The following is a 24,831-nucleotide window of genomic DNA, read 5'->3' as shown; positions in this document are numbered from 1 at the left end:
AATACACAGGTAGTTGTAGATGTGATATATCAGAGACAGGCCTTGTACCCAGCATAGACCTCTCAACTTTCTGATAAACCAAAGAGGGACACATATGGTTCACTACTGCTCTACACTAACACAACCTGCACATGGCCTACAATGGCTCTGTAACTGTCAGTGACTGGTGGTTACCATGGTGTGCTGTTAGTGCTGCCCTTACATGAGATGGCGGATAGATGGATAGATAAATGGATGGATAGATAGATAGATAGATAGATAGATAGATAGATAGATAGATAGATAGATAGAGGGTCGGCTCCAGGTTTCAGTGGCTCCTTGGCTACAGAGCCTTAAGTCCCTATTACACGGATCGACTATTGTGCAAAAACCTGCCAAAACAATAGCAATCATTGTTGGGTGTAATAGGGTTTAGAGCGTGCACAACAAACACAAAGTTTTGATCTTTCAACATGTAGTTGCGAGCAAATCCTGTATACCAATACCAGTATTAACAATAATACCAGTATAAAAGGGACAAATAATACTGCCACACCATGACCACTGCGTTTACTGCTAGATGATAGTTCTCAACGAATGACAAAATCTAATGATCAACACCAGCTTGTCGACGGTTTCCACATAGCAACAGGAAAAGCTTGTGTTGTGCAGACAGAATAAACTGTAAGGAAATATAATGGTAAAAAAATGGAAATGAAGAATCATTTCAAAGAGACTAGATATTTTATTTGCCAAACACATAGCCAATGTTAGTCAAAGTGGAGTCTTATTTAAAATTGGTTACTATGGCACTAATGATGTATATACGTTCGGGTGACGTTATTACTTTTTTACAGCTGGTGAATGTGGGGTCTCCTTACAGTTACAGTAGTGAAGGACAGACAGAATTCCTTTGTGTTGTATCCAGAGAGCTCCAGAGCAAGCTGAAAATATGTGGAGGCGAGGCCTGCAGTACAGCACAGGTATACACCATGATCACTAATGCATGGTTCACAGAGGGTCTTGTCAAGGCACCACTGGTCTACATTTATAGCTACCCAAGAGTTACCTACAGTGGTGTAGATACCATAGAGGCAGGGTAGGCAGTAGCTATGGGGCCCATGCAGGAGGGGGGCCTGGGGGAGAAGGTAAGAGCGTGTGTCCTTCTGCTTAACCCCTTATGTACTGCAGTGTGTAAGTGAGCCAATCTTTACTTACATGCTGCAACACAAAAAAGGGTTAACAAGCAGAAGACAAGGAGATCTCTGCTTCACTGCACTTATAACCTCTGACCTCTGTTCTTCATCTGGCAATCAAGTAGGAAAGGAAAATGTTAAGAGCTCCGTGCAGAGGTCAGGGGTTATCACGAGCAGTAAAGTAGATATAAATATATATATATATACACATTGCTTTGTGTTGTGCGTAGGGGAGGGGGGCCCTTTAAAAAATTTTGCTATGGGGCCCCATGAATCCTAGCTACGCCCCTGGTTACCTACATGTCAAGCCATACAGTAAAAATGTCACTGGCATTTTAAAAATCTTTTCACCGTACCAATCGGGAGAACAAGCGGGGAAAGGACCATGCTCAGCGCGGTCCACTCCCCGCTCTGTATCAGTGAAAGAGTGGGGCTGCATAGACTTACATTAGGAGCCCTACTCATCATGTTACACAGGACTGCGCTTAGTGCGGTCTTCTCCCGGTTCGTTCTCCCGATCGGTACGGGTGTGAACACTTAGATCGAATCTTTGGATGTGTGTCTATGACATGTCAAGTGTTTTTTTAAAACGACAGGTACACTGTAAAGTGTTTTCTATAGCCATCAATTAAGTTATGGCATATGACTTAGATGGGGCCTTGCACGGAAATGGTGTGTTGTGTTCCTTCAATTTTTAAAATCAGTGGCATCCAAGAGGTCAGACCTTCATCGATCAAAAAGTGATAGCATATTCTAGTGATTTTACGTAATTTATAAACTATACCCTTATTATTTCTTATTTTATCCGTACCTACCGCGTTCTTGTGCCGTCTGTTCACTCAGCGGTGTCATCTGCTCTTGCTGTTCCTGGAGAAATTCATCTACCAGTTTGATCCTGGCTGGTTTGTTTCATCTTCAAATTGTAACAGTATATAATCTCACCTAATATCTGAAAATACGTTAATAATATTTAAAGGAGTTCTCTGATTAAAACTTACTAGTCCTCTAACCACAGGTCCGACTTCCGTGCCCCCCAGCAATCTCCAGATTGGCCCCCGGCTCCTTTTAATGAATACAGCCGTAGTCGGCACGTGACCCGCAGCTCTATTCATTCTCTGTGGAGCCACCAGAAACTGTTGAGTACAGCGCTCAACGGGCTCCTTGCCGGCTCCATAGAAAATGCATAGAGCTGCAGTTCACATGTATTCAAAACAAAGGAGGCGGGAGTCAATCTTGAGATTGCCGGGTGATGCGAAGGTCAGATCTTCTGCGATCTCTTACTTCTTCCGATTCCTGTGGACAGGGCACAAGTAAGTTTTAATTGGAGAACCTCTTTAAGGGATTGTGTTAGGGTTGTGTGTTGTAAAATGTATGAACACACATTGTTTTAGCAGTGATTTAACCAGGAGACGCATGCGGCTGAGAGCTTCACCCCCCTAGGTCACCGCTTAATCTGACTCATTGCAAGGGACGACTCCATTATGGCAGTAGGTAGTAATCAGCACAAATACTTAAAGCGTAACTGTCATTTCAGGGTCATTTTTCTGAAAACATTAAATATCAACAGTACAAGCGATTTTAACAAACTCTGTAATAGGTTTTATGTACTAAAAGAGTTTCCTTCTGTACTGAAAAAGCAATCTCCCAGCCTCCCCCCTCACATCAAATGAGGCAGGATTTCTATCTCCATTATGTGGCTATGGAGAGGAGCGGGGCTGAGAGGAGTGACTGAGCACGGAGCAGTCCTGCACAGCACAACACCCTGCAATCTTCTCTCAGTAAGTTCATAGATAAGCACTGACCTTTCTGACACCTGAATTTAGCGGTTTAGGTGCCCAGAGAGTCTACAAACAGCTGACCTTCATGTCACCTCTTCCTGCTCCCTCATCTCCCTCGGCCCCTCCCCCCTTCATAGGCTTTCAATGGAGAGAGCAGAGCCCGTCTTCACTGGCTTCTCTGTAATGAAGACGTGTTTGCCTGATAATGCACAGATAAGAAGTCGGGGGGGGAGGCTGGGAGATTGCTTCTTGAGTACAGAAGGATGCTTTTTTGGCTGATGAAACCTATTACAGAGTTTCTTAAAATCGCTTATACTACTGATTTCTGCAATAAAAAAAAACATGACAGTTACGCTTTAAAGTCAATCTGTCCGCTGTCTTTTATCTTTCAAACTGCTGACACTGTTAGATAAGTTGTTAGAACAAGGAGACACACAGTACCTGTTCATATATCTGTCTTTGCTTCCAAGATGTAGTAAAAAATTTTTCTTCCCTGGTTCAAAGAGTCAAAGAGGCTTTTCCAGGTACTTGAGTAGCTGTAAGCTGAATGTCTCCTCTCTCCCCCTCTATGCTTGATTGACACCTGGAAGCTGAGTCCTAACAGGGTCGGGTATAAGAGGGGGAGGGAGGAGGTGTTACAGCTTGCTGCACTTCGGGAGCTCGGGAAAACCTCTTTGACTCTTCTTACTATATAATAAAAGCATTTTTCTATGTTCTGGAATCACAGACGGATATATGACAGGCACTGTGTGTCTCCTTACCCTAACAGCATCTAACAGTATCAGTAGTTTGGAAGGTGAATTACAGCTAAAAGATTCCCTTTAATAAATGTCCCCCTTTATGTGTCTACCAGATATGTCTCCACTTAAATTCTACCTGCTGTTATAAAGATAATAATTGGAAGACCCCCTTTCTTCTCTTCGCAGAATTTTGATACTGAGCAGGATGAAGAGCATGTGTTAGATCCCGAATATATTGTCTTCCAGGAGCGGGACAGAGAAAGCCGACATTGACTCCAGTGAGTTTCCCTCATAGACATGTACATGAGCATTTCCTTCTCTTCCATAACATCTCTCCAGTCTCGTATCTATCATCCCTCTGTCTCCTTTAGAGATGAATGACTTTGATGATGGACGCTTTTTTTTTTTAAACCATAAAACCAGAATGATTATTTGTAGTTACCCCATAAAAGACAATGAAGACTTCAATATGGTTCCAGCTGGTTGAACCCATCCAACCACAGTTCACTCTTATTGTATTAAGGTCCCGTCCATCCTTTTCACTAAAAACTAAACACCTCTTTTTTTCCTTTGGGATCCATTTCTGTTTTCAGCAATATAAGGCAGAAATTAGACGTTTTGCACCTTATTCTTTTGGCCTAGGCCTATAGGACCGACCACCAATCTAGGCATCACTGTTTCTTTCTGTGTTAACACCTTCTCACTTGCATTGTCATCTTTCTCCCTCTTTCTTCCAGACATATTCCTCAATGGTCATTACTCTACAGTCTTCTTTGTTCAATGAATACCTCAAATAAAGCAGACTTTCTTAGACCAGTCTATCTTAGTGTTTATTCAGATGCACTCGTGCAAGCACATAGTATACACAATATACACAACATTACACCTAGTTACACTCTACAGGTGAGTAAGCAAGAGTTTCTATCTTATACTACCATAGCTGAATCACTGATCTGAGGCCTTGAGGCCCTATTACACAGGCTGATGATCCTTGTTCCTCGCTTATTGCTGGTGCTATTACACGCACCAAAAGTGTGTGTAAGTGTGTGTGTGTGGGGGGGGGGGGGGGGGGGGGCTAGTGCACAGCAGTAAGGCTGGACTTTTTGGTTAGAAATTTTGTAACATTAAAGAAAATTTTACCTCCATTTGGGCAACTTAATAAAGAGTTAAAAAAAAAAAAAAAATATATATATATATATATATATTAATTGCCTGATCACAGTATAATTGATCGGTAGCGTGCCGAGACCAACACCCCACCAATCAGCTGTCCTTTGCCGGTCAACTGTGACAAGACCATCAAAATAAATCCCTTTAAGCCACTGCTGTAAAATATGTCAATAATTGCACTTTAAATTTAAATAAAAATATATTATTTTGAATCAATAACTTAATATTCTTGACTTATTTTTTTATTTGTCTAATGTATAATGTGTCATTTGCTTCTATTGCCAAATCAGGCCACTTTTTGTATTTTGTGGGTCGGTCATGTGACACTAGGACGTCACTGACCCAGTCTGGTTTGTATAGGTGTTTAAAAAGTCCCACCCTGTATACGGAACATTGCACCATTGGCATTCCACTGCAGGAGAGAGGACTGTGCAGGCCGTACTGATGGGGTCCGGGGTGCCACTGCTCTGAATACTTAGCAGCAGCCCTGGGCAGCAGTGACAGCCACATTCCATGCACATAGCTGGACTTTTTAAACTGCTATACAAGCCGGGCCGGGTCACTAACATTATAGCGCCATGTGGCCAAACCACAAAATACAAAAAGCACCCGAATTTACAATAGAAGCCAATAACACATTTTATAGGCCAGACAGGGCAAGTACATTAGACAAATAAAGAAATTAATCGGAAAACCTCTTTAAGAGAAGAGATTAAAACATCACCTAGCTTTAAAGATTCCTCTTTACGTGAATATTAGATTCAGTGTTCTATGCGCTCTAGCTCCACAAGCCTCCTAATATTATATTTATCGATTGGGACTATTTAAGACATATGAGGCTATTTTATTTTATCAAATTGCAAAGTGTATTAGTGCTGGTTTGAGCAACGCTGTATAAAGCATAAAGCATAGCAGGGCTTAGATATATATGTGTCTGGTTTAGGGCGTAAGGCATTGTCAGACCCCCTCTTTACATGGTTTGTCACGTGGGTGAACTGAGGATCAAACACTATAAAGTCAATATTATTAGTAACCTGGTCAGGCCTTCCCTCATGCACAGGATCCTGGCCAGGTGTTCCCTAGTAGACAGGATCCTGGCCAGGTGGTCCGTGGTACAAAGGATGATCAAACATTGTGGAACATATTGTATTTTTATAATAGTTTTTTTTTTTTCAGCCAGGGGTCTGGCTTTTTCTGAAATTGCTGTTTACTAACTGTTGGTAGACCCAGCCTATCCCTAATAACATAGACAGAAAGAAGTAGGGGTGCACAACAGGAGACCAATTTGTTGGTGCTCAATACGGACGGGCTTCCACCCAACGTAATCCAATATAATTAATCCGTAGCACTCGTTTTCATATGCAAAAAGTGTTCAAACGTTTATTTACAGCGTGCAGAAAGGTTAAAGCCAGGTATATTGCAATGAATATTTCAGAAATGACACCTCATGGGTGTAAAAACAACATAAGATTTTTTGGCGACTATGGACGTTTCGACCTTAACCAAGGTCTTTCTCAATGTCGCTGGGGTATATGTGGTGAGGTGAGCTCCTGGCGATGTCCTTGTGGCGTGTCACAGCGCGTGACATGCCACAAGGACAGCGCCAGAAGCGCACCTGACCACATATACCCCAGCGACATTGAGAAAGACCTTGGTTAAGGTCGAAACGTCCATAGTCGCCAAAAAATCTTATGTTGTTTTTACACCCATGAGGTGTCATTTCTGAAATATTCATTGCAATATACCTGGCTTTAACCTTTCTGCACGCTGTAAATAAACGTTTGAACACTTTTTGCATATGAAAACGAGTGCTACGGATTATCCCTAATAACATAGACACCATGACAAAACACAGCAAGTGTAAAGAGAGAGAGCTGCCGCTGTTATCAGCCATAGGATTTCTGCTCTCCTGGCTCTGCTATCAGCCATAGGAATTCTGCTCTCCTTCCTCTGCTATCAGCCATAGAAATTCTGCTCTCCTTCCTTTCCTATCTGCTATAGGATTACCTACCTCTACCTTCTCTTGTCTTATGAATCTACAACAGAGATGTCAAACTGTGGCTTTCCAGCTGTTGCAAAATTACCATTCTCACCATGAAAGGAATTTTAGTTGGAGAGCCACGAGTTTGACTGAGCTACAAGATGCCTGTATAAGTTGTGAGTTTGATTTTTTATATAGTGGTACCTCGGTTTAAGAGTAACTTGGATTAAGAACGGTTTGCAAGTAAAGCTCACAGTTTTTTAAAATTGTAACTTCGATTAAGAGCATTGCTTTGGTTTAAGAGCTCCCTGTACTGGGTCAGAGGGGAGGTGGGGGGACATCATCATCTGCATAGCAGGGTCTACAGCACTGTACTCTGACCCAGGAAGTCTCCCTCACCTTCCAAATCATAGCAGATTTATTTCAGGCTGGGGCTTGTATCAGGGGACAGGACTGTAGAGGTAATCTCTCCATAGCTGTAACCCCTCTCTCCTCAGACAGAGAGTGCTGCTATACTGTGCCCACATCTGCCCTGCTAATTCCTTCATGCTTCCTGCAGTCTCTGTCAGTCCTTCTGTTTCCCATCCTTTCCATTCCTAATAAAATGTGCCTGCACTCACACTCAGCTATACACACTGCTGCTATAATGTGCCTGCACTCACACTCAGCTGTAGACACTGCTGTATAGAAAAGTTTCTGTCACTGTTTTCCTGCACAGCTCTGTGATCCTCACTTCCTGATTGGTCCATGCTGAACATACCCCCTTCCCCACTGCTGTCATGTGACCACACAGACCTCTGACAGCAGCCCTGCTTTTCTATTCTAGCCTGTTGTACTATGCTACTGCATTATGGGGACCTGCAGTTCCATCCTGTATCTACAAACTGCGGCTGTTTTTTTTCAGGTTTATGCCTTTACTATACATTATAGACCACATGCTAATTGCTATACTGTACAGTAACTTATAATATGATATATAAGCTGTTTATAAATGTTTAATTTGTTTTACATGTTATTCAGAATAATAAATCATTATTTTTGGGGTGTGGAACCAATTGTCTGCATTTCAGTGATTTCTTATGGGAAATTTTGCTTTGGTTTAAGAGTGGATTTGGATTACAAGCACGGTCTCGGAACGAATTATACTCGTAATCCAAGGCACCACTGTACTATGATTTTTGTCTACTAGCTAGCATTTGAAGAAAGCTCTTTCATTTAACATTACTGTGGATTTCTTTTGATATAGCCACCATCACAATAAAAATAATACAAATGCAAGCAATGGTCCAACCAGCACCTAAAGCTGCACCCTAAACTATAAGATGGTCTTGCCCTTTAATTGTTTGGGAAAACTCTTAATCCTCGGGAAAGTCCCATAAAATACAATGGTGATGTCTACTGTTACCCAAAGACTTTCCTCTAAACTAAATTTTTGTTCTCTGTGCATTAACAAGGCCTTCAAACCTCCCCATGACATATAACCTCATGACATACACTTTGGGGGAGATTTATCAAAGGGTGTAAAATTTAGACTGGTGCAAACTGCCCACAGCAACCAATCACAGCTCAGCTTTAGGCAGTGCTGAAAGGAAAGCTGAGCTGTGATTGGTTGCTGTGGGCAGTTTGCACCAGTCTAAATTTTACACCCTTTGATAAATCTCCCCCTATGTGTTGTATTATATCTATGCACATTCTACAGTGTTGTGGAATACGAATATAATCTCTTTATAGAACAAACATAACATCTGATTTATTCCAGATTTTAGGGCTAAGCTCATTTCGGCCTGTATAGTTTTCCATTCTGTTTTCTTGGACGATGCGTTTAATGAGCAGAATGAAATTTTAGCGCTAATATAGAAGCAGTGTTTCACATTCAGATTTCTTGATGGTCTTTCGTATAACTTGGGTGGAAATTCTTAAATCCAGGTTTATATTGATATAGATGTATTATTTGTTTCCTTGGGCTGTTACATTGTTGATCCACCCAACAAGTCTAGTAATGCGACTATATACTCCAAAATATTTCGGAATGGCGCAGCCTGCTCCCCAGCTTACCAGTCCAACCTGGAACCAGCGCCCCCCTGGATCTTTACATACAAGAGGACTGCCAGAGTCACCCTGCAATATAAGAAGCTAATTAGCGTACGTACATTTTATATGAAGCAAGTTTTTTCTCTTATTTTTTTTTTTTACCCTTGAGGACCAGAACAACTGAAAAATCTACCTCTTGCTCTCTGATTGTCATGCCTTTTTGTTTGTTGATTATTATGGCTGTATGTTTGTTTTCTTAAATGTAAATCATGATAAATGAGGTGCGGGAGGATGCCAAACCTCTTTCTCGCCTTGCCGCACCCCTCCAGCCCCCCACCTGCCCATCAGGCGAGCAGGGCATACGTCAGGTGTACGCCAGGGAGAATGGGCGAATCTGCTGTCTGGAACATTCATAAATGTCCCCCTTACAGGGTTAAATGGTGGAAATGAAATGTTCCACTCATCTCAACGCCCATTGTTGCCATCTTGCCGATGGCAACAATGACCGTACTTTTACGTAGTGTGATCATAGCCTTAGAGTGATGTTGTATAGGTGTATTACAGCTTCTGATTGCATGGACATAGTAGCAGTGCCTGCAGGGCCCCCTGTCATGTGTGCTGCATGTAAAAACTGAAGGCATGCACTCATATATACCAGTGGCCTTTAACCTTTGGCCCTCAAAGTGTTGCAAAGCTATGACTCTCCGCATGCCTGGATAGCCAACAGCTGGGCATGATGGTAGTTGGTGTTTTGGAACAGATATTAATAAAAACGTTTTTATTTGTATAGCGCCAACTGATTCTGCAGCACTTTACATAGTTTGTCAATTTTGGTCCCTGTCCCCATTAGAGCTTACAATCTAAAATCTGTATGTTCTGGGAGGAAACCAGAGTATCCGAAAGAACAAGGAGAGAACATACAAACTCTTTGGTTGGAGTTGGACTACAGTGCTGCAAGGCTACAGTACTAACATCTGAGCCACCATGCTGCCCGGGAGATGGACAACCAAAAATTGGAGATCCTTCGCATAAACCGCCCAAACATGCCAAATGGATGTTTTTTGGCACATACTGGGCCTTGAATTCTATGCTGTTTGTTCTATTGTTAGTTGTTGTTACTTGGAATGTGTATTTAAAAGTGTTATCCAGCACTACAAAAACATGGCCACTTTTCCCCCTCTCTTGTCTCCTGATTAGGTGGGGTTTCAAACTCATTTCCATTGAAGTAAATGGAGCTTAACTGCAAACCGCACCTGAACTGGAAATAAGAGAGGGCGGGAAAAGTGGCCTTGTTTTTGTAGCGCTCAATAACCCCTTTAATTGTGGTGGCGGGTGGGAATAGGGAGGGGTGTAGTCAACACTATGTTTAGTCCTATTCCTTTTCCCAATGGATGCATTACACAGGACCGTGCATTGATCTATACCAGTGCATATCGACCTGTAAGGTGATAGTCTTGAACATATGCTGGTTAGCTCTATTACACAGGCCTTACTTCGCTTGCATTAATTTGATTTAACACCTTTAATGACAAATGCTTATTATAATGTTGCACAGAAGAGAAAATTGCATTACTTTTAGCACTGACTTTGGAAATGACTTTGACAATGAGGCCCAAATATCACCATATTCTGGTCCCAGTAGATACAACTTGTAAAGCCCTAGGCTATGTTAGCTGAGAGACACAAGGTATGTGAGCAGCATTTCAAGCCATCTATATTAGTAAATGCTATGGTTCCCTGGTTTATAAATTTATATTAATGAATTAATTCATTAAGTAAAACAAGTAAAATCCTTGAGGGGATTTAGGTACAACATAGTCAACACTTAAATGTGTTAAATAGCAATTGGAAATCTTAAAGGGCTAAGGAGTATTAAGCTATTGTAAAATAACATACCTGACATGCATCTTTAGTCCCATCTGAATACCCTGCGCATAGCATTCTTGGACTTATCTGATAGTGATAGAGTTCGGAGCAAACGTGTTGAGGAATTAACCGAAGGTCAGTCTTCTGGAGAACATCACTAGTAGGACCTGAAAGTACAAAATCTGGTTTAGACTGGTATAGCGGGTTCAGACAGTATAGCAATCTAACAAATAAATGGTGCTTGTTGGTTCCTGTTACATATAATTTTATAGAACGTCGCACAGTAACAGGCAGTGGCTGTTTAGGGGGATATCTGTGCCAAGCTTTTTAACTAACATAATGTTAAAGGGGTTTGGCCACTTTATAGAAAAATTCCCCCCAGCTGAGCGGCGTTAGGGATAGGTGACTGACAGCAGATTGCTCCAGTCAATTCTTCTCTCTGTGTTAGCCTGGAGTCTCGGCTCCAATTGTGTTCAGGGGGCTGAGACTCCAGGCTGTATAAGTTCCTTCCCCTGTGTCTCAGTCCTTGCCTGCGATAGAGCCTAGTACCCCTAGTGTTTCCTTGACCTCGCAATCTTTTCCCTGACCTTGCTATTCTCGTTACCTGACCTTCTGCTTGTATTACTGACTACCCTTTGGACTCGTGTTTTTGTACCTCGCCGCTCGACTGTAACTGACCCGGAATCCTGACCTCTCTCTCATTGTGTGTGTCTGTCTTGTCTGTTTCGTGTTTGCACCTTAGTAAGTACAGGGACTGCCGTCCAGTTGTCCATTTGCCATCTAGGGCATCTGAGGCAAATCTCACCTGTCTGTGTGTCTTCCTGACCTTCCTGACAATACAGTATTAGTAAGTGTATTTACTGCACTTGCAGCAGCTCCCTGTGTACCTCATAGAGCCACCATCAGACTCCCCTTCTTTAGGCTATGCTGTCCTGCTCTGTGGTGATTCTATCCATAAGATGGCTGACATGGAGGGGCATGTGACCATGCCTCGCCCCCAGTGTCCATCACTGAGCCTGTATATGCCTATGGAGGAGACGGAGGTGGCGCATGGTCACATGATCCTCCATGTCAGCCATCTTATGGACAGAATCACCACAGAGCAGGACAGCACAGTCTGGAGGAGAGGAGTGTGATTTTAGCTCTGAATACACTTACTTATACAATACACTGAATAATTTTACTATAAAGCTTTCTAGTAAGTATTTTAATACAGTGAGTGTACTTACCAAACTCTTTTTCTGATCCCCAACCTGTCAACCAACATGTTGAACCAGTAGGAAAATGGTGTGTACTGGTAGGAAGGCAAATACGTTGCACATGTGGAGACGTGAGGGGTACAGGATTGTCCAGCTGGACTAGGGCTATGTCGTAGTCATGTGTGTCCTGGTCGTGGTAAGGATGGATGATCAGCTGGGTAACTTTAAATGCCATCTCCTTCTGGCTGCTTCTACTGAGGCGCACCTTCCCCAAGATGACCGTCCAAACTTCAGGAGTGGCGTAACTGAAATGTGTAGATAATGTAGACAATAGAGAGACTTATAAATTGAACATATACTAGAATAGTGTGACTGAAATTCTAAATTATACAAAGGAAATCTGATGTCCCAGACTACACAAGATGTTAACTACAATAATCTGCCATTAAAAAGGATAACATTTGCCAAGGGACCAAAAATCCTAAAAATAGTGACTGTATAATGCATGATGGTGGTCTCCAATGCTACTGTACAGTATGCTTAAAGAATACACAAATATACTTATCTTCACTATCTCTTCAGTGTGATCTATTTCATCCCAGCTCTGCGGCATCCATACATTTTATTATTGTATCTGGGTCATGTGACCGCTGGTCAACCAATTACCATGATTTTCATATTTCAAACGTTTTTCTTTCCCTTTTAAATCTGCTATCAATCCAATAATGGATTAGCACAGCATCACACAGGTAGCTAGAGCCAGTACCATCACTACCTACACATACTATATTGTAGTGAAGGGTCCGTAAACATAGCCATATTGTGCTTGGACTTTTAAAGGTGTGTCAACTTCAGTAGCCAAAGAGAGGGGCCCTGGAGCCCAGAGGATATGCAGTGCGCTGCTGGGAAATGTAGTTTGCCAGTGGTCATGCAGAATCAGAAGGAAGACTGCTCAATCTGCTCTTTGAATCGGCTGCAGATTTGGGGGGGGGGCGAGGGGACCAACATGCATGCAAAGGGAAGAGGGGTCTCTGGTGTGTAGGTGTTTTGGACTGAACGGCATCGGCAGTCAGTTTATATGTGTTAACCTCTATACAATGCAGTGTTTCAGTCCTTACATGGCTCTTTACCAAGCCTTCAGGACACCCAATGTAAGAGTTGAAATGTTGCATTGTTTCGAGACTAAACTAAACTGAGTGATGTTATTCTTTGTCTGATGCTGTGAAGTTCACCACACTGTTTGTTCAGCTACGCTTAGAGGAATATTCCCCACCTTTCAGATTGGTTATTATAGTAACTATTCAACAAAATAGAATCGGCCTTCAGATTAGAAGTGTGTTGCAATCGCTATACAGTCATCTGGGCCAAACAGAAAAAGATTCATATTTAAAAATCTGTGGCCGATTGTCAGATCTGCTGGACTACCATGTGGTTACTAGAGATTAGCAAGCTTGCAGTAAGTTCAGCCAAATTGAACCTGTTTGCTCGGCCATTGATTGCTTTAGCCTGCAGTCTGTAATAGTACAGGCTGACAGTCATAGGACTGTACACATTTTTTCCAGGCAGCGTTATTCAATGGCAAGGCAATCAGTTTCAGGTTTGCCAAAACTTACTGAAAGTTTGCTTATCTCTAGTGGTTACCATATGGCACATTGTGGACTTTTGTATAGTTTGCATCATTAGCACTCTGTTGGTGAAAGACACTCTAATATGGATAAATATCACTTAAAGATTTACATAGTAAACTTTTAGGTAATGTGTAAGTAGGAGGGTTCATAAGTAATATCATAGGATTCATGTGTTTAGACATCAACAATGGCTTTAAGGGGTTTTCCAGGAAAAATTCACCTTTCCCCTAGGAGATTGCAGGGGGTCTGACCTCAGTACCCCCGCTGATCTCCATATTGGGCCTGATGGCTTTGTTATCAATAGAGCCACAGGTATGGCCCGTGACCCACAGCTCTATTCATTTCTATGGAGCAGATGGAAAGAGCCGCGTACACTGCTCTTCCGGTGATCTCCTACTTTTCCCCTACCCTATGGATAGGGGAAAAGTGAATTTTTCCTGGAATACCCCTTCAAGCCATTGTTGATCAGGCATGTTAAATTTCGACTGACTTATCCTTTTGTTCTTGAAGTCACAGGACCACCAGAGCTGTCTGGCAGCAGCTTTGTGTACTTCTCCTTTCCCCTTTCAGCACTCATGGCTTGGCAAAGCCTAGCCTGGTGTGTATGGGGTCACCCAGAATGCTTACTATAAACTGACAACTATAAGGCTATGTGCACACACTGTAAGAGTCACAGAACGGCCAGTCTCTGAAAAGATCATCATACTGCAGTACCGGCCGGATGATGTTTTGGGCCGCAGAATTCTGATTCGGGCTATCCGTGCGTGCCCGCATCAGAACTCCCCAGAGTACACAATAGAGCGGGCGGCCGGAGCCGCTCGCTCCACAGTGAGCACTGACAGGGTTTTCTGCGCCTGCAGAAAACTGACATGTCAGTTTTCTATGGCGCCGCTAAGGGTCCCGGTTAGTGCCGCAGGAATCAAGTTGTAACAACGGCCGTGATTTCCACAGGACTTACGTAGTGTAAACATAGGCTTAAAGTTATATGGTTGGTATAATATTGCACATCACTACATTTGTCGTGAAAAATTAGGAGTGTCAGATATATTTATTTTCTTGCTTTGACATCAGAAGTTTGCACTAAAAATGATGCAGCATGCAGCCAGAGGAAGTGCCGCAAAGGCACAAAACGGTCTGTCGCTTTTGCACGCCTACTTACCTCTCTTCCTTGTGATGCATCGGCAAATGAAATGAATAAATGTTTTTGCACAAAGCTAAAACGGTGAGTGCCGCATTCACTTTTCCCTTCAGTGTAAAGATTAACTAAAAATAATGCGAGTTTTAACTAGTTTGGCTAACTGTATGACCCCTATTGGCATAGGCATGGAAAGAGCAAAATATATGTAGTCTTCTTTTCTATAATAAATTATCCAAAACAGTATTCTTGTGACAGGTGCATTAACAACCTGACCAATCCTGTTGTCACCACGCACAAGATTACTGTATGTAATGTAAAGAGGAGAAATGTGAACTACAACTTCTTTCTTAATGCTTTACCTATCTTGGATGAAGCAATGAGCTGCGGTCAGGATCCACCTGTCTGCCACTAAGCTCCCTCCACAAATATGGAATCCACGAACTTGTAGACTAGCCTGCCATGGCCATTCTCCTTCTTTAGCCTGGGTTCCTCCAACAATACGATTTTCTGTGGCCTGTACTCCACAGTCTAAGCATGAAAGAAAGAGAGGACATGAATCTGCCGGTTCCTGGCCAATATTTAGTTTTTATTAAGAACCCGTAGTCACTTTCTTGCCACCCGAACCACAAGACATCAGGGAGTCCCCGGCAGCTTCTTCCTGCTTCACTGGCCGTTACTGACAGATTTCTCTCTGTTTGGGTATAGGAAAAGATCCATCAATCAAAGCAAGTGGGGCAGGCAGAAGCCAGTGGGCACCGCTCCAATGACTTATGGTTTAGGTAGCATGAAAAGATGACACAATCCCTTCAAAAAGTACATGTGGGGTTTTTAACAAATCAATGTTTCCTAGATGTATGTTACATGCGTCATCTATGTGTGCTAGGGATTTCACCAGGCTCTAGAATGGCGGATCCTCTAGAGGTCTCTTGAATAAAGTTAAAGCAACTCTGTACCCACAATCTGAGCCCCCCCCCAAACCGCTTGTACCTTTGGATAGCTGCTTTTAATCCGAGATCTGTCCTGGGGTCCGTTCGGCAGGTGATGCAGTTATTTACCTAAAAAACAACTTTTAAACTGGCAGCCCCGTGCCCAACGGCCGGGGCTTAGATTATGTATGCATTAGGCTGGTACAACCTCTTTGTCCCTCCTCCCCGCCCTCCACCTCATTAGGAATGCTCCAAGCAGTTTGTCTCCTATTCATCAGCTGTGTGAATACTGAACCAGCGTGGGGGCACTTTCTGGGGTGGACCGGGGAGGAGGTGGCTGAAATAAAAGACGTCCACTCACCTCCCCGCTTCCAGCAGCGGGTCACTCATCGCGGCGCTCCAGTCCCCGGTTCCCGGCCGCTTCCTGGTGTCTGACGCCACCCAAGACGCTATGTCTCAGGGCCGCTCAGCCACTCAGTGAAGGAGGTGGGATCCGAGCAGACTTCAAACGGATCCCGCCTCCTTCACTGAGTGGTTGAGCGGCCCTGAGACGTAGTGTCTCGGGCGGCATTAGACACCAGGAAGCGGCCGGGAACCGGGGACCAGAACGCCGCGATGAGTGACCCGCCGCTGGAATCGGGAAGGTGAGTGGACGTCTTTTATTTCAGCCACCTCCTCCCCGGTCCCCACGCTGGATAACCCCTTTAAGGCACCTGTGCAATGTTCAGACAGGAGAAAATGTTCTAGGTGCATTCCTAATGATGAAGAGGGTGGGGAGGAGGGATGGAAGGGTGGTGCAAAGTTAGGGCACAGATACTCTAAGCCCTGGCCGTTGGGCACGGGGCTGCAAGTTTAAAAGTTGTTTTTAAGACAGTAACTGCATCACCTGCCGAAAGGACCGCAGGACAGATCTTGGATTACAAGCAGCTATCCGAAGGTACAAGTGGTTTGGTGGGGTCAGATTGTGGGTACAGAGTCGCTTTAAGCAGAAAGGCCAAACTGTTCAGGTTCGACAACATTCTGAGAACCCGAACACTCAACATTTGATTCCCCGCCAGCTGTAAAAGTTGGATGCCGCCCTAGGGCTTCCCGGATAACATAGATACAACCTATAGCTTATCTTATAAACCATCAATGAAACCTCCTGCCATTTCTCTGCAAGATTTTAGACAATTGCTAAAACTAGTTGGCAGTAGTAGACATGGGAGATTTACCAAACCTTGTACACAGGAACAGTTGTGCATAGCAACCAATCAGATTCCAGCTTTCATTTTTAAAAAGGCCTCTGAAATATAAAAGCGGGAATCTAATTGGTTGCTATGGGTAACTGCTCCACTGTTCCACTACTGCTTAGAGCAGAGTGGGCCCTCGGGTTGGTGGTAGTTCTTTGCTATGTATGGCCATGTATAAGGAGCCATTATAGAGCAGACAAAAGTTCCCTGACCTCCCCGTACCTGTCTATTACTGCAATTATCACTGCTCTCTGATTAATGGCAGCCAAACCTACCAACTTTGGTGGAACCAGACATCCATCCAATGGGTATTAATTGTTTGGCCCATTATTGTTCATCCAGTTGTTCTTATTTATCTTAAAAGCGTCCTTGGTTCCAGGGGGCTGTAAATATGATAAGGGGTGAATATATACACATTGACATAATTTGCATCCATGTGCAGTCGTGTGGTTCTGTAAGAACAGAGGTCAGCAGGGGGGTTTCCAAGCTCGAAATCAGGGACGGGAAATCTTCGGTCCTCCACCTGTAGCAAAACTACAATTTCCATCATGCCTGGACAGTCAAAGCTTCGGCTTTGGCCGTCCAGACACTATGGGAAATGTAATTTTGCAACCGCTGGCAGGCCATCGGTTACATACTGTATCCTTGCTCTAAAGCATGTATAGTAATATGTTGCTTCTTTCCTGTCCAATCTCCCATTGAAGTCAAAAGCAGCAGGGTTGCTGATTCTGAGACTATATTTTATTTTCTATGGAAATTGGTGCAATTTCCATGGCAAAAACCATGAACAAGCCCTTAGGGAGGCAGTGAGAAAAGTTTCTTGGGGATGTAGAACAATGAGCCCACTCATAAAGGCATTGAGCCCTCTGCTGCCTGTGTCCAGCTCTACCAGGAAGTTGCTTATGTAAAAAAAAGTGTATTATTATTATTGTTATTATTATTATACAAAGAAGACTTAATTTTTTACATGTTGCATTCAGATGATCTGCTCCTATTTTCCTTCCATTATTTTTAATAGGCCAATATAAACGTGAAATATGACAAGGACATTGCAAAAAATAACTTTGCTAGTTACATTTTGCAATGAAATGTCAAGTGTTCCAGGGATGAGGAACAGTCTGACCTAATGAGAGCGAGGACAACAGAGACACCAGTCACCAGCCGCTACATTACTTAGCCGTGTGCAGTAATAAGCCTGGGATCTGTGCGTCTGAGGCTTTTGTTTCATCTCATGATATCTAAGCTTTAATAGTTCTTGTTCTAGATCAGATCTCACCGCAGTTCTGTTCATCGGAGCCGTCTGCACAGTCACTAACAGAGTCACATTCTGCATTGGTCTTTTTTACACAGCTCCCATCTGCACATCGGTAGTTAAAGGCTCCACAGGGAAAAGCTGTGGAAAAAAATGACATTGCAAAGTAAAAAAAATTACATGATCATGCTACATGTTTATTATTGTACAACATGCGCATCGCATAACCACAACGGTAAGCAAACAGGTCCGCATGCTGATGTACAGATGTAATAATAATGGGAAAATGTTGTGTGTTTTCCTTGATTTTGTCATTCTATATCTAATCATGAGCGTCTGACACCCAGCATGCCGATCCTCAATTGTTTGCCTGTGCTGGATGATGGACAACCCCTGGCAATTAAATATTGATGATTTATCCTGGGGATATAAGTCTGAAGGCCCTATTACACAAACTGATTATCAGCCATGCACACTGTCGGCTCATCTTTCACTTTCAACTTTTGGGGGGGTCTCTTGGGTTTGGTCCTGTGACATTGGGGTTGCAGGGCCATTCTATGGCCCCCCTTCCCTGCTTGTGCACGCTTTGCTGGGTTGGCGGTCGCTGACCGACACAGTGTGAAGTTAGTGTAGGGACTCATGTGAACCAGGAGACCTGCACACGGTACATATGGGGCAATATGGTTTGATCAAATTATATACCAACATCCTGGCGTTGGTTTTTAAATGTAGCCAAGAGGCATTAGTGTCAACAATAGGTGTGATGTGCAACAGCACTTTTCTCTCCATGTCGTATTTTACTTTTCTCCCTTTTCTGAGCAGTTGGCACTCCTCTTTGTAACACCCATGTGACCCCAATTAGCAGGAAGCACCTGTGCACACATGGCAAGTACCTCCTATCCTTCCCATTCTACATGCAGGAGCATTGATGAGTAGGAAGATCATATTCACACTTGTGTTACTTGGTGGCAGCTTTCTCCGCCAGTGGTGCCTGCTGGGTTTTGGGGGGGAGGGGGCCTTGGGGTTTGGTCCTGTGACATTGGGGTTGCAGGGCCATTCTATGGCCCCCCTTCCCTGCTTGTGCACACTTTGCGGGGTTGGCAGTCGCTGAGCGGCACAGTGTGGAGTTAGTGTAGGGACTCATGTGAACCAGGAGACCTGCACGCGGTACATGTGGTAATGTGGTTTGATCAAAATATGTACCAACATCCTGGCATTGGTTTTTAAATGTAGCCAAGAGGCATTAGTGTCAGGCAGAGGTGTGATGTGCAACAGCTCCTTTCTCTCCATGTCATATTTCACTTTCAATGTCTTTCAACATGTTGAAAGACCAACGATCCAAATAGCAACGATCTTCTGCTGTCACTCCCCGCTCACTGTCGCCGCCTGTAATAGTGCCTGGTCACATATGCTCTGTGCACTTCATTAATTTGAGGGACTGTTTTACTCCAGTCTCATGACTGGTAATGGGTCCTAGTTGTTGGTCTCCCACTGATCAGCTTTTTAATGCCTGATCATGGAACAGATCAAGAAGGCAATGGAGGTTGGGATAGAGGTCTACCCTCTTTAGTGTTAAGTCCCATTTTTGTATTGGATGCAATGATAGGGAGAAAGTTGCAGGGAAATGCCAGTCCTATATATGGGATTATCGTGTAGGGTGGGATAATGTACAGTAGCTAGACACTATTATTCTTCATTTCAGATACACTAACAGCTTGGTGTTTCATTGATTTGGTTGTGGAACCAGCAGGACGGCCATTTCTCCAATATGTTCCAGGAGCCAATTTTAAACACAACAACACCAGGCTGCATGTTGCTTGTGCTTCTGTGAGCATTCTGCATGGCCTATTAATGCTATCATGGCCTGCAGTCTCTCCAGTTTCTCATCAAGCGCATCTGAAAGTCATGGGTCGGCAATTGCAAAGGCAGCTGCCAGCGGCGGATCTTGATGATTTGCGCACCCAAGTGCATTCAGCATGGCAGACAACCATTAATATGCTCAATGATAGCATGCATAAGTATGTGTATTGCTGTGCATAGCGTTCATACTCAATGCTGAATGAATAGAGATGCTTTGAATATTTTATGTTCTTATTATTAGCATGTCTATCGATCCTGTGATTTCCATAATTCTGAGAATTTCCCTTCTTCTTGATGCAATTTTGATGTTGAGGAGAGTAGACATTCTGTAAGTAATAGTAATAAGGCATAAGGAATAAATAAGGCAGTGAAGACATTACCTTCATGGCACTGCTCTTCATCTGTACCATTCACACAGTCCTTGTTGCCATCACAGATCTGTATGGCAGGTATACACTCTCCTCCTGGACACTGGTACTGGGCAGGACATACTAGGGTAAATAATTTACATATATTATAGTGAATGATACAATGGCTAAGGCCCCGTTCCCACTGAGCAAAACTAGCGCTCCTGCCTTGTCCGTGCTGAAGAATGAAAATGTTTATTCTTCAGTGCGGATAGAGCAGTAGCACGCACCTCCCATAGACTCTCATTATGAGCGGGAGGCTAACGGCATTCCGTGACGGACAATTCCGCTGCGGAATTCAAATATGGCTGAAATTAGAGCTCTTTTAGTCTACTTACCGCAGTTCCTCTCATCCAACCCATTGGGGCAGTCCATCACCCCATCACATAGTGGGACACACATACCGTCCGCTATACACAGGAATTCCCCAGGACAGGCTGCATAGAGAAACAACTTTAGATAAGTAACTACAATCATTGTAAGTTTCTATTAAATGAGTGATCACACAACTCACGGTCTGTCTTATTGTAGAGACTATACGAGGCCTGAATCCCGGGTCCAGTTAATGATCTGGGGCAGGTAAAAGTTATGGTGATGTTATTCAGCACATCTTCCACTCTCTCTGTGTAAGGTCTCAGCACCCTCACACCACACATCCTATAGAAATCAACATATAATAATAGTCACTCTATTAGCAATCATACTTTATACAATGGAAATGTAAACTATACAAACAATAGGGTGGAACGAAAGTATTTCATGAATTCTGAAAACAAGGCAGAAACATGGTTAGGAAACATAACCAAGGCCAACAACAGAATCAGGATCAGCAGCAATTACAGTATAATACACAAAATATAATACACAAGAACAGGGGCAGGAAGAAAGTATGGAACTTTAATCACTGGGTCATAGTGAAAATAAGGGCAGTCAGTATCTTATCATATATCTACTCCTTTTGTGATTGCTGAGTTTTAATGGGGTGGTGGCCTGCTCTGTATGATCTGCCTTCTTGCTTCCACTGGGCACGTGCAGTTGAAGTTTAAATGTTAAGGTTTTGCCATTTGAAAAATTATGCATCCAGCAGGGGCAGGGGGAACATAACAACAACATAACAATCACAACTCACCTCTCCCTGTGCTATTGCATTGCTGGATTACCGATCCAAGACCCCCTACGGGCTCCAGGATCTCCTGCACAGCCAACATCATGACCCATTCAATGGACTACCTGCTCAGCCAGTCAGTGACTAGGGCAGGACGCCACTGAAGTCATTAATTGGCTGAGGGCACAAACCATCAGCTGTGACATGATCATAACTGAGGGGGAAAATGCCTTTCGGCGGGGGTTCCCAAACCATGTGAACCGACGCTTTACGGGCAGGGGGAGAGGTAAGTATTGATTGTTTATTATGTTCTACCCTGCCACTATCGGCTGTGAAATTTTTTGAAATAGCAGGATAGCAAGTCATCACTTTAAATGGGAAAGAGATCTTGTGGCTTTAGTGTGGGGCAATGACATAACACTGCTGAGGCCACTTTTGGCATGGCTTCAGAGTGGCAATTAATTTAGTTATTTATTATAAAATAAATATAAAATAAAAAATAAAGTTGACATATAAGGAATGAAAGCAGTTCTACCTTCGATTCTGTATGTTCCACTGTCCTTGTATACAAGGGGCATATGTATACTGCCCTGTCAGCATGTAGCCTTCAAACCTCAGTGCAACCCCATACTCTGGAGAGGGGACCTGCCATGATAATAGAAAAGCAAATCACACCACAAACTGTACATGAAAGAGTAGAACAGCAGATGCCCTGTACTATAGCAGTCAATGTCTGACATATCATTTCTAGATGTAGATTTGGGAACAGTATTAGATGTCTATTCACACATGGCTATATTACAGCTTCCATAGTGATGCATCTAGTGTTCCTCCATACAGCACAAATTCCACATAAAGCACTAAAGGACTTTTTATAAAAATTGTAGTTCAGTGATAAACTACATTTTAGAAAAATAGGTAAAATTCCCCTTCCATTACTGTAAGTAACCATCAAAGGGACATTTTGCCGGCATGAAATTGTTCATATTTGACTCAAGTAACTATACTCACCTTCCCTAATCCCTTGCTGCCACCATTCTGACAGCTCCTAGTCCCTGTTGCTCTTGGCTGCTTCCTATGACATGTTGTCCCCCCAGGAAATGCAGCTTGGCCAATAACTTTGTGAGCTATTCCTGTGGGGACAAAAACCAGGAAGCAGCAAAGACCACTGGCGTATGGGAGCTGTTGGAATGGCAACAGTGGGGGGTGGGGGCAGTTGAGTATGGTTCCTTTTTTATTTTTACATCAAATGGAGTCAATTAGAAAATAAATTGTGCCATTGGAATACCCCTTTAAAGATGAAAATGTATAATGTGAAATATTGTAGTCCATAAAAATGTTATACCCAGCAGCAGATAATAATAACAACAACAACAACAACAACAACAACAATAATAATAATAATAATTCACTATCTGTAAACGCCTGGTAATAGGTTCTTTACTCACTGTTATATTCCAGGTACAATATGGATAAGGTGGGTAGTAGGAGGGGTAGTAAGGTGTCCTGAGGTGGCCCTGGATATGAAATCCTTCCTTCAGCACTAGGCTTTTTTCACAGGCTGGTAATAGAAAAGACTGTCTGAATTTTTCAAGTCCAAGAGAGAAAAATTATCCATAAATGTAAATCAATACAAAAAAAAAATACTTTGCTTAGTGATATAATCAGGTTAGAGAAATCAAGAATGTGCCTGTAAATGAATCTTATGTTACAGTCTCCAGCAATATCACTGTCTAGTTGTTGCTATAAAATGGGAACAGAGGCGGTGGAGAGAATGAAAAGGCAAAATGATGTGGTTTGTGCCCTGATAAGTTACGGGATGTAGACATTGTGGGAGACCATTTACAAAGCGTGCACCCGAGGCGTACACCAGGGAGAAGTTGCAGATTCGACCCTTCTCCCTGGCGTACGCCCCAATTGCCCGATGGGCGGGGTGGGGGAGCTTGGCCGTGACGAGGCGGGGAGGAGGTGTGGCCTCCTCCCGATCCTCATTTATCATCATTTACGTCTGCTCGCAGGCATAAATCATGATCCAAATCTACACCTGCTGGAAGCAGGTGTAGATTTAGTACGCCGGGCGCAGGTTCGGGCACCAGGCCGGCCGAATTCACTAAGAAGTGTGCACTTTCCCCCTTTATGCTCTGGTCTGTGTAAAAAAGAAAAGCAGCTTTACTAAAAGTCCTCATGAAGAATAGAATTCTGTCTTGTTTGTACAGCAAGTGAACGGCCACATGAACGATCCAGCATTTGTTTGTCCAGCCCTGGCCACATTATCCTTGAGCCATGTAAAAAGCTGCACTGTTGGCAATTATAAGGGGCATGGGTCTTCCTGACTTTGATATACGTGCAATAGATCCAGGCCAAACTCCTTTCGATATGCACCAATGTTTTGCTTATCTTTTACCAAGTCTTTAATGCAGAACCAACTACTGTAAATAAGTTTTGGGAAGATAAGTAGATGTAGGTGCACCGCTGGCTTGTTCTTAGGGAACTTAGTAGATTTAGGTGCACCGCTTGCTTGTTCTTCGGGAACTTAGTAGATTTAGGTGCACTGCTAAATTGTTGTTAGGGAGCTTAGTGGATGTAGTTGAACTTACTGGCTTGTCCTTAGAGATCTTAGTAGATGTAGTTGATCTTACTGGCTTGTTCTTAGGGAACTTAGTTGATGTAGGTGCACCTCTGCCTTGTTCTTAGGGAGCTTAGTAGATGTAGTTGATCTTACTGGCTTGTTCTTAGGGAACTTAGTTGATGTAGGTGCACCTCTGCCTTGTTCTTAGGGAGCTTAGTAGATGTAGGTGCACGTATGGGTTGTTCTTAGGGAACTTAGTAGATGTAGGTCCACCACTGCCTTGTGCTTAGAGAGCTTAGTAGATGTAGGTGCACTTACTGGCTTGCTCTTAGGGAACTTAATGGTTGTAGGTGCATCTCTGAATTGTTCTTAGGAAACTTAGTGGATGTAGGTGCACCTCTGCCTCGTTCTTAGGGAACTTAGTAGATGTAGGTGCACTTACTGGCTTGTTCTTAGGGAACTTAGTAGATGTAGGTGCACTTACTGGCTTGTTCTTAGGGAACTTAGTAAGGTTGAAGCTGGGGAAGAAGTTCCATAAAGTTCCATAAAAAGGACCATAGCAGTCACATGCCCTGGCTCTGTGGTATGGTTGTTACAATACAGACTCCATTACTGTAACAGTGAACAACATAGTGCACCAACACTAATGTATATTACTGACAGATTTTTATACCCATTCAAACATTTCTCCTGGGAGCCTTGTCTTAAAGTCTCTCTACTTCTTTTTGGATCTCCACATAGGGAATCGGGAACTTTACTGAGCCTATATACAAG

The 24,831-nt window shown here is 43.2% G+C and overlaps 2 protein-coding genes across 5 annotated transcripts in view; one reads left to right on the top strand and one right to left on the bottom strand.

Annotated features, from left to right (window-relative positions):
* The window catches only part of KCTD17 (potassium channel tetramerization domain containing 17), a 232,002-nt gene that overhangs the window by 10,133 nt on the left and 197,038 nt on the right, over positions 1–24,831 (top strand). The window contains exons 5-7 of one of the 3 annotated variants that reach the window (XM_069967155.1): positions 837–962; positions 3,880–3,971; positions 4,431–4,504. In XM_069967155.1, the coding sequence (XP_069823256.1) occupies positions 837–962; positions 3,880–3,966 (213 nt within the window). In that variant the 3' untranslated portion in view covers positions 3,967–3,971; positions 4,431–4,504. Of the gene's footprint in view, positions 1–836; positions 963–3,879; positions 3,972–4,430; positions 4,505–24,831 lie in introns of those variants that run through there. The other 2 variants (XM_069967156.1, XM_069967157.1) reach the window with 2 other exon arrangements.
* Positions 8,569–24,831, bottom strand: part of TMPRSS6 (transmembrane serine protease 6) — a 55,388-nt gene continuing 39,125 nt past the window's right edge. For both annotated transcript variants that reach the window (XM_069967153.1, XM_069967154.1), the window contains 10 exons: positions 22,937–23,049; positions 22,024–22,133; positions 20,898–21,040; positions 20,722–20,820; positions 20,357–20,467; positions 18,141–18,257; positions 15,066–15,234; positions 11,971–12,245; positions 10,772–10,908; positions 8,569–8,962 (listed from right to left, as the gene is read on the bottom strand). In XM_069967153.1, the coding sequence (XP_069823254.1) occupies positions 8,792–8,962; positions 10,772–10,908; positions 11,971–12,245; positions 15,066–15,234; positions 18,141–18,257; positions 20,357–20,467; positions 20,722–20,820; positions 20,898–21,040; positions 22,024–22,133; positions 22,937–23,049 (1,445 nt within the window). In that variant the 3' untranslated portion in view covers positions 8,569–8,791. The remainder of the gene's footprint in view (positions 8,963–10,771; positions 10,909–11,970; positions 12,246–15,065; positions 15,235–18,140; positions 18,258–20,356; positions 20,468–20,721; positions 20,821–20,897; positions 21,041–22,023; positions 22,134–22,936; positions 23,050–24,831) is intronic.

This window comes from Dendropsophus ebraccatus, chromosome 4, assembly GCF_027789765.1.
Source record: "Dendropsophus ebraccatus isolate aDenEbr1 chromosome 4, aDenEbr1.pat, whole genome shotgun sequence".
Lineage (NCBI taxonomy): Eukaryota > Metazoa > Chordata > Amphibia > Anura > Hylidae > Dendropsophus > Dendropsophus ebraccatus.
This window is presented reverse-complemented; position numbering and strand designations above follow the sequence as displayed.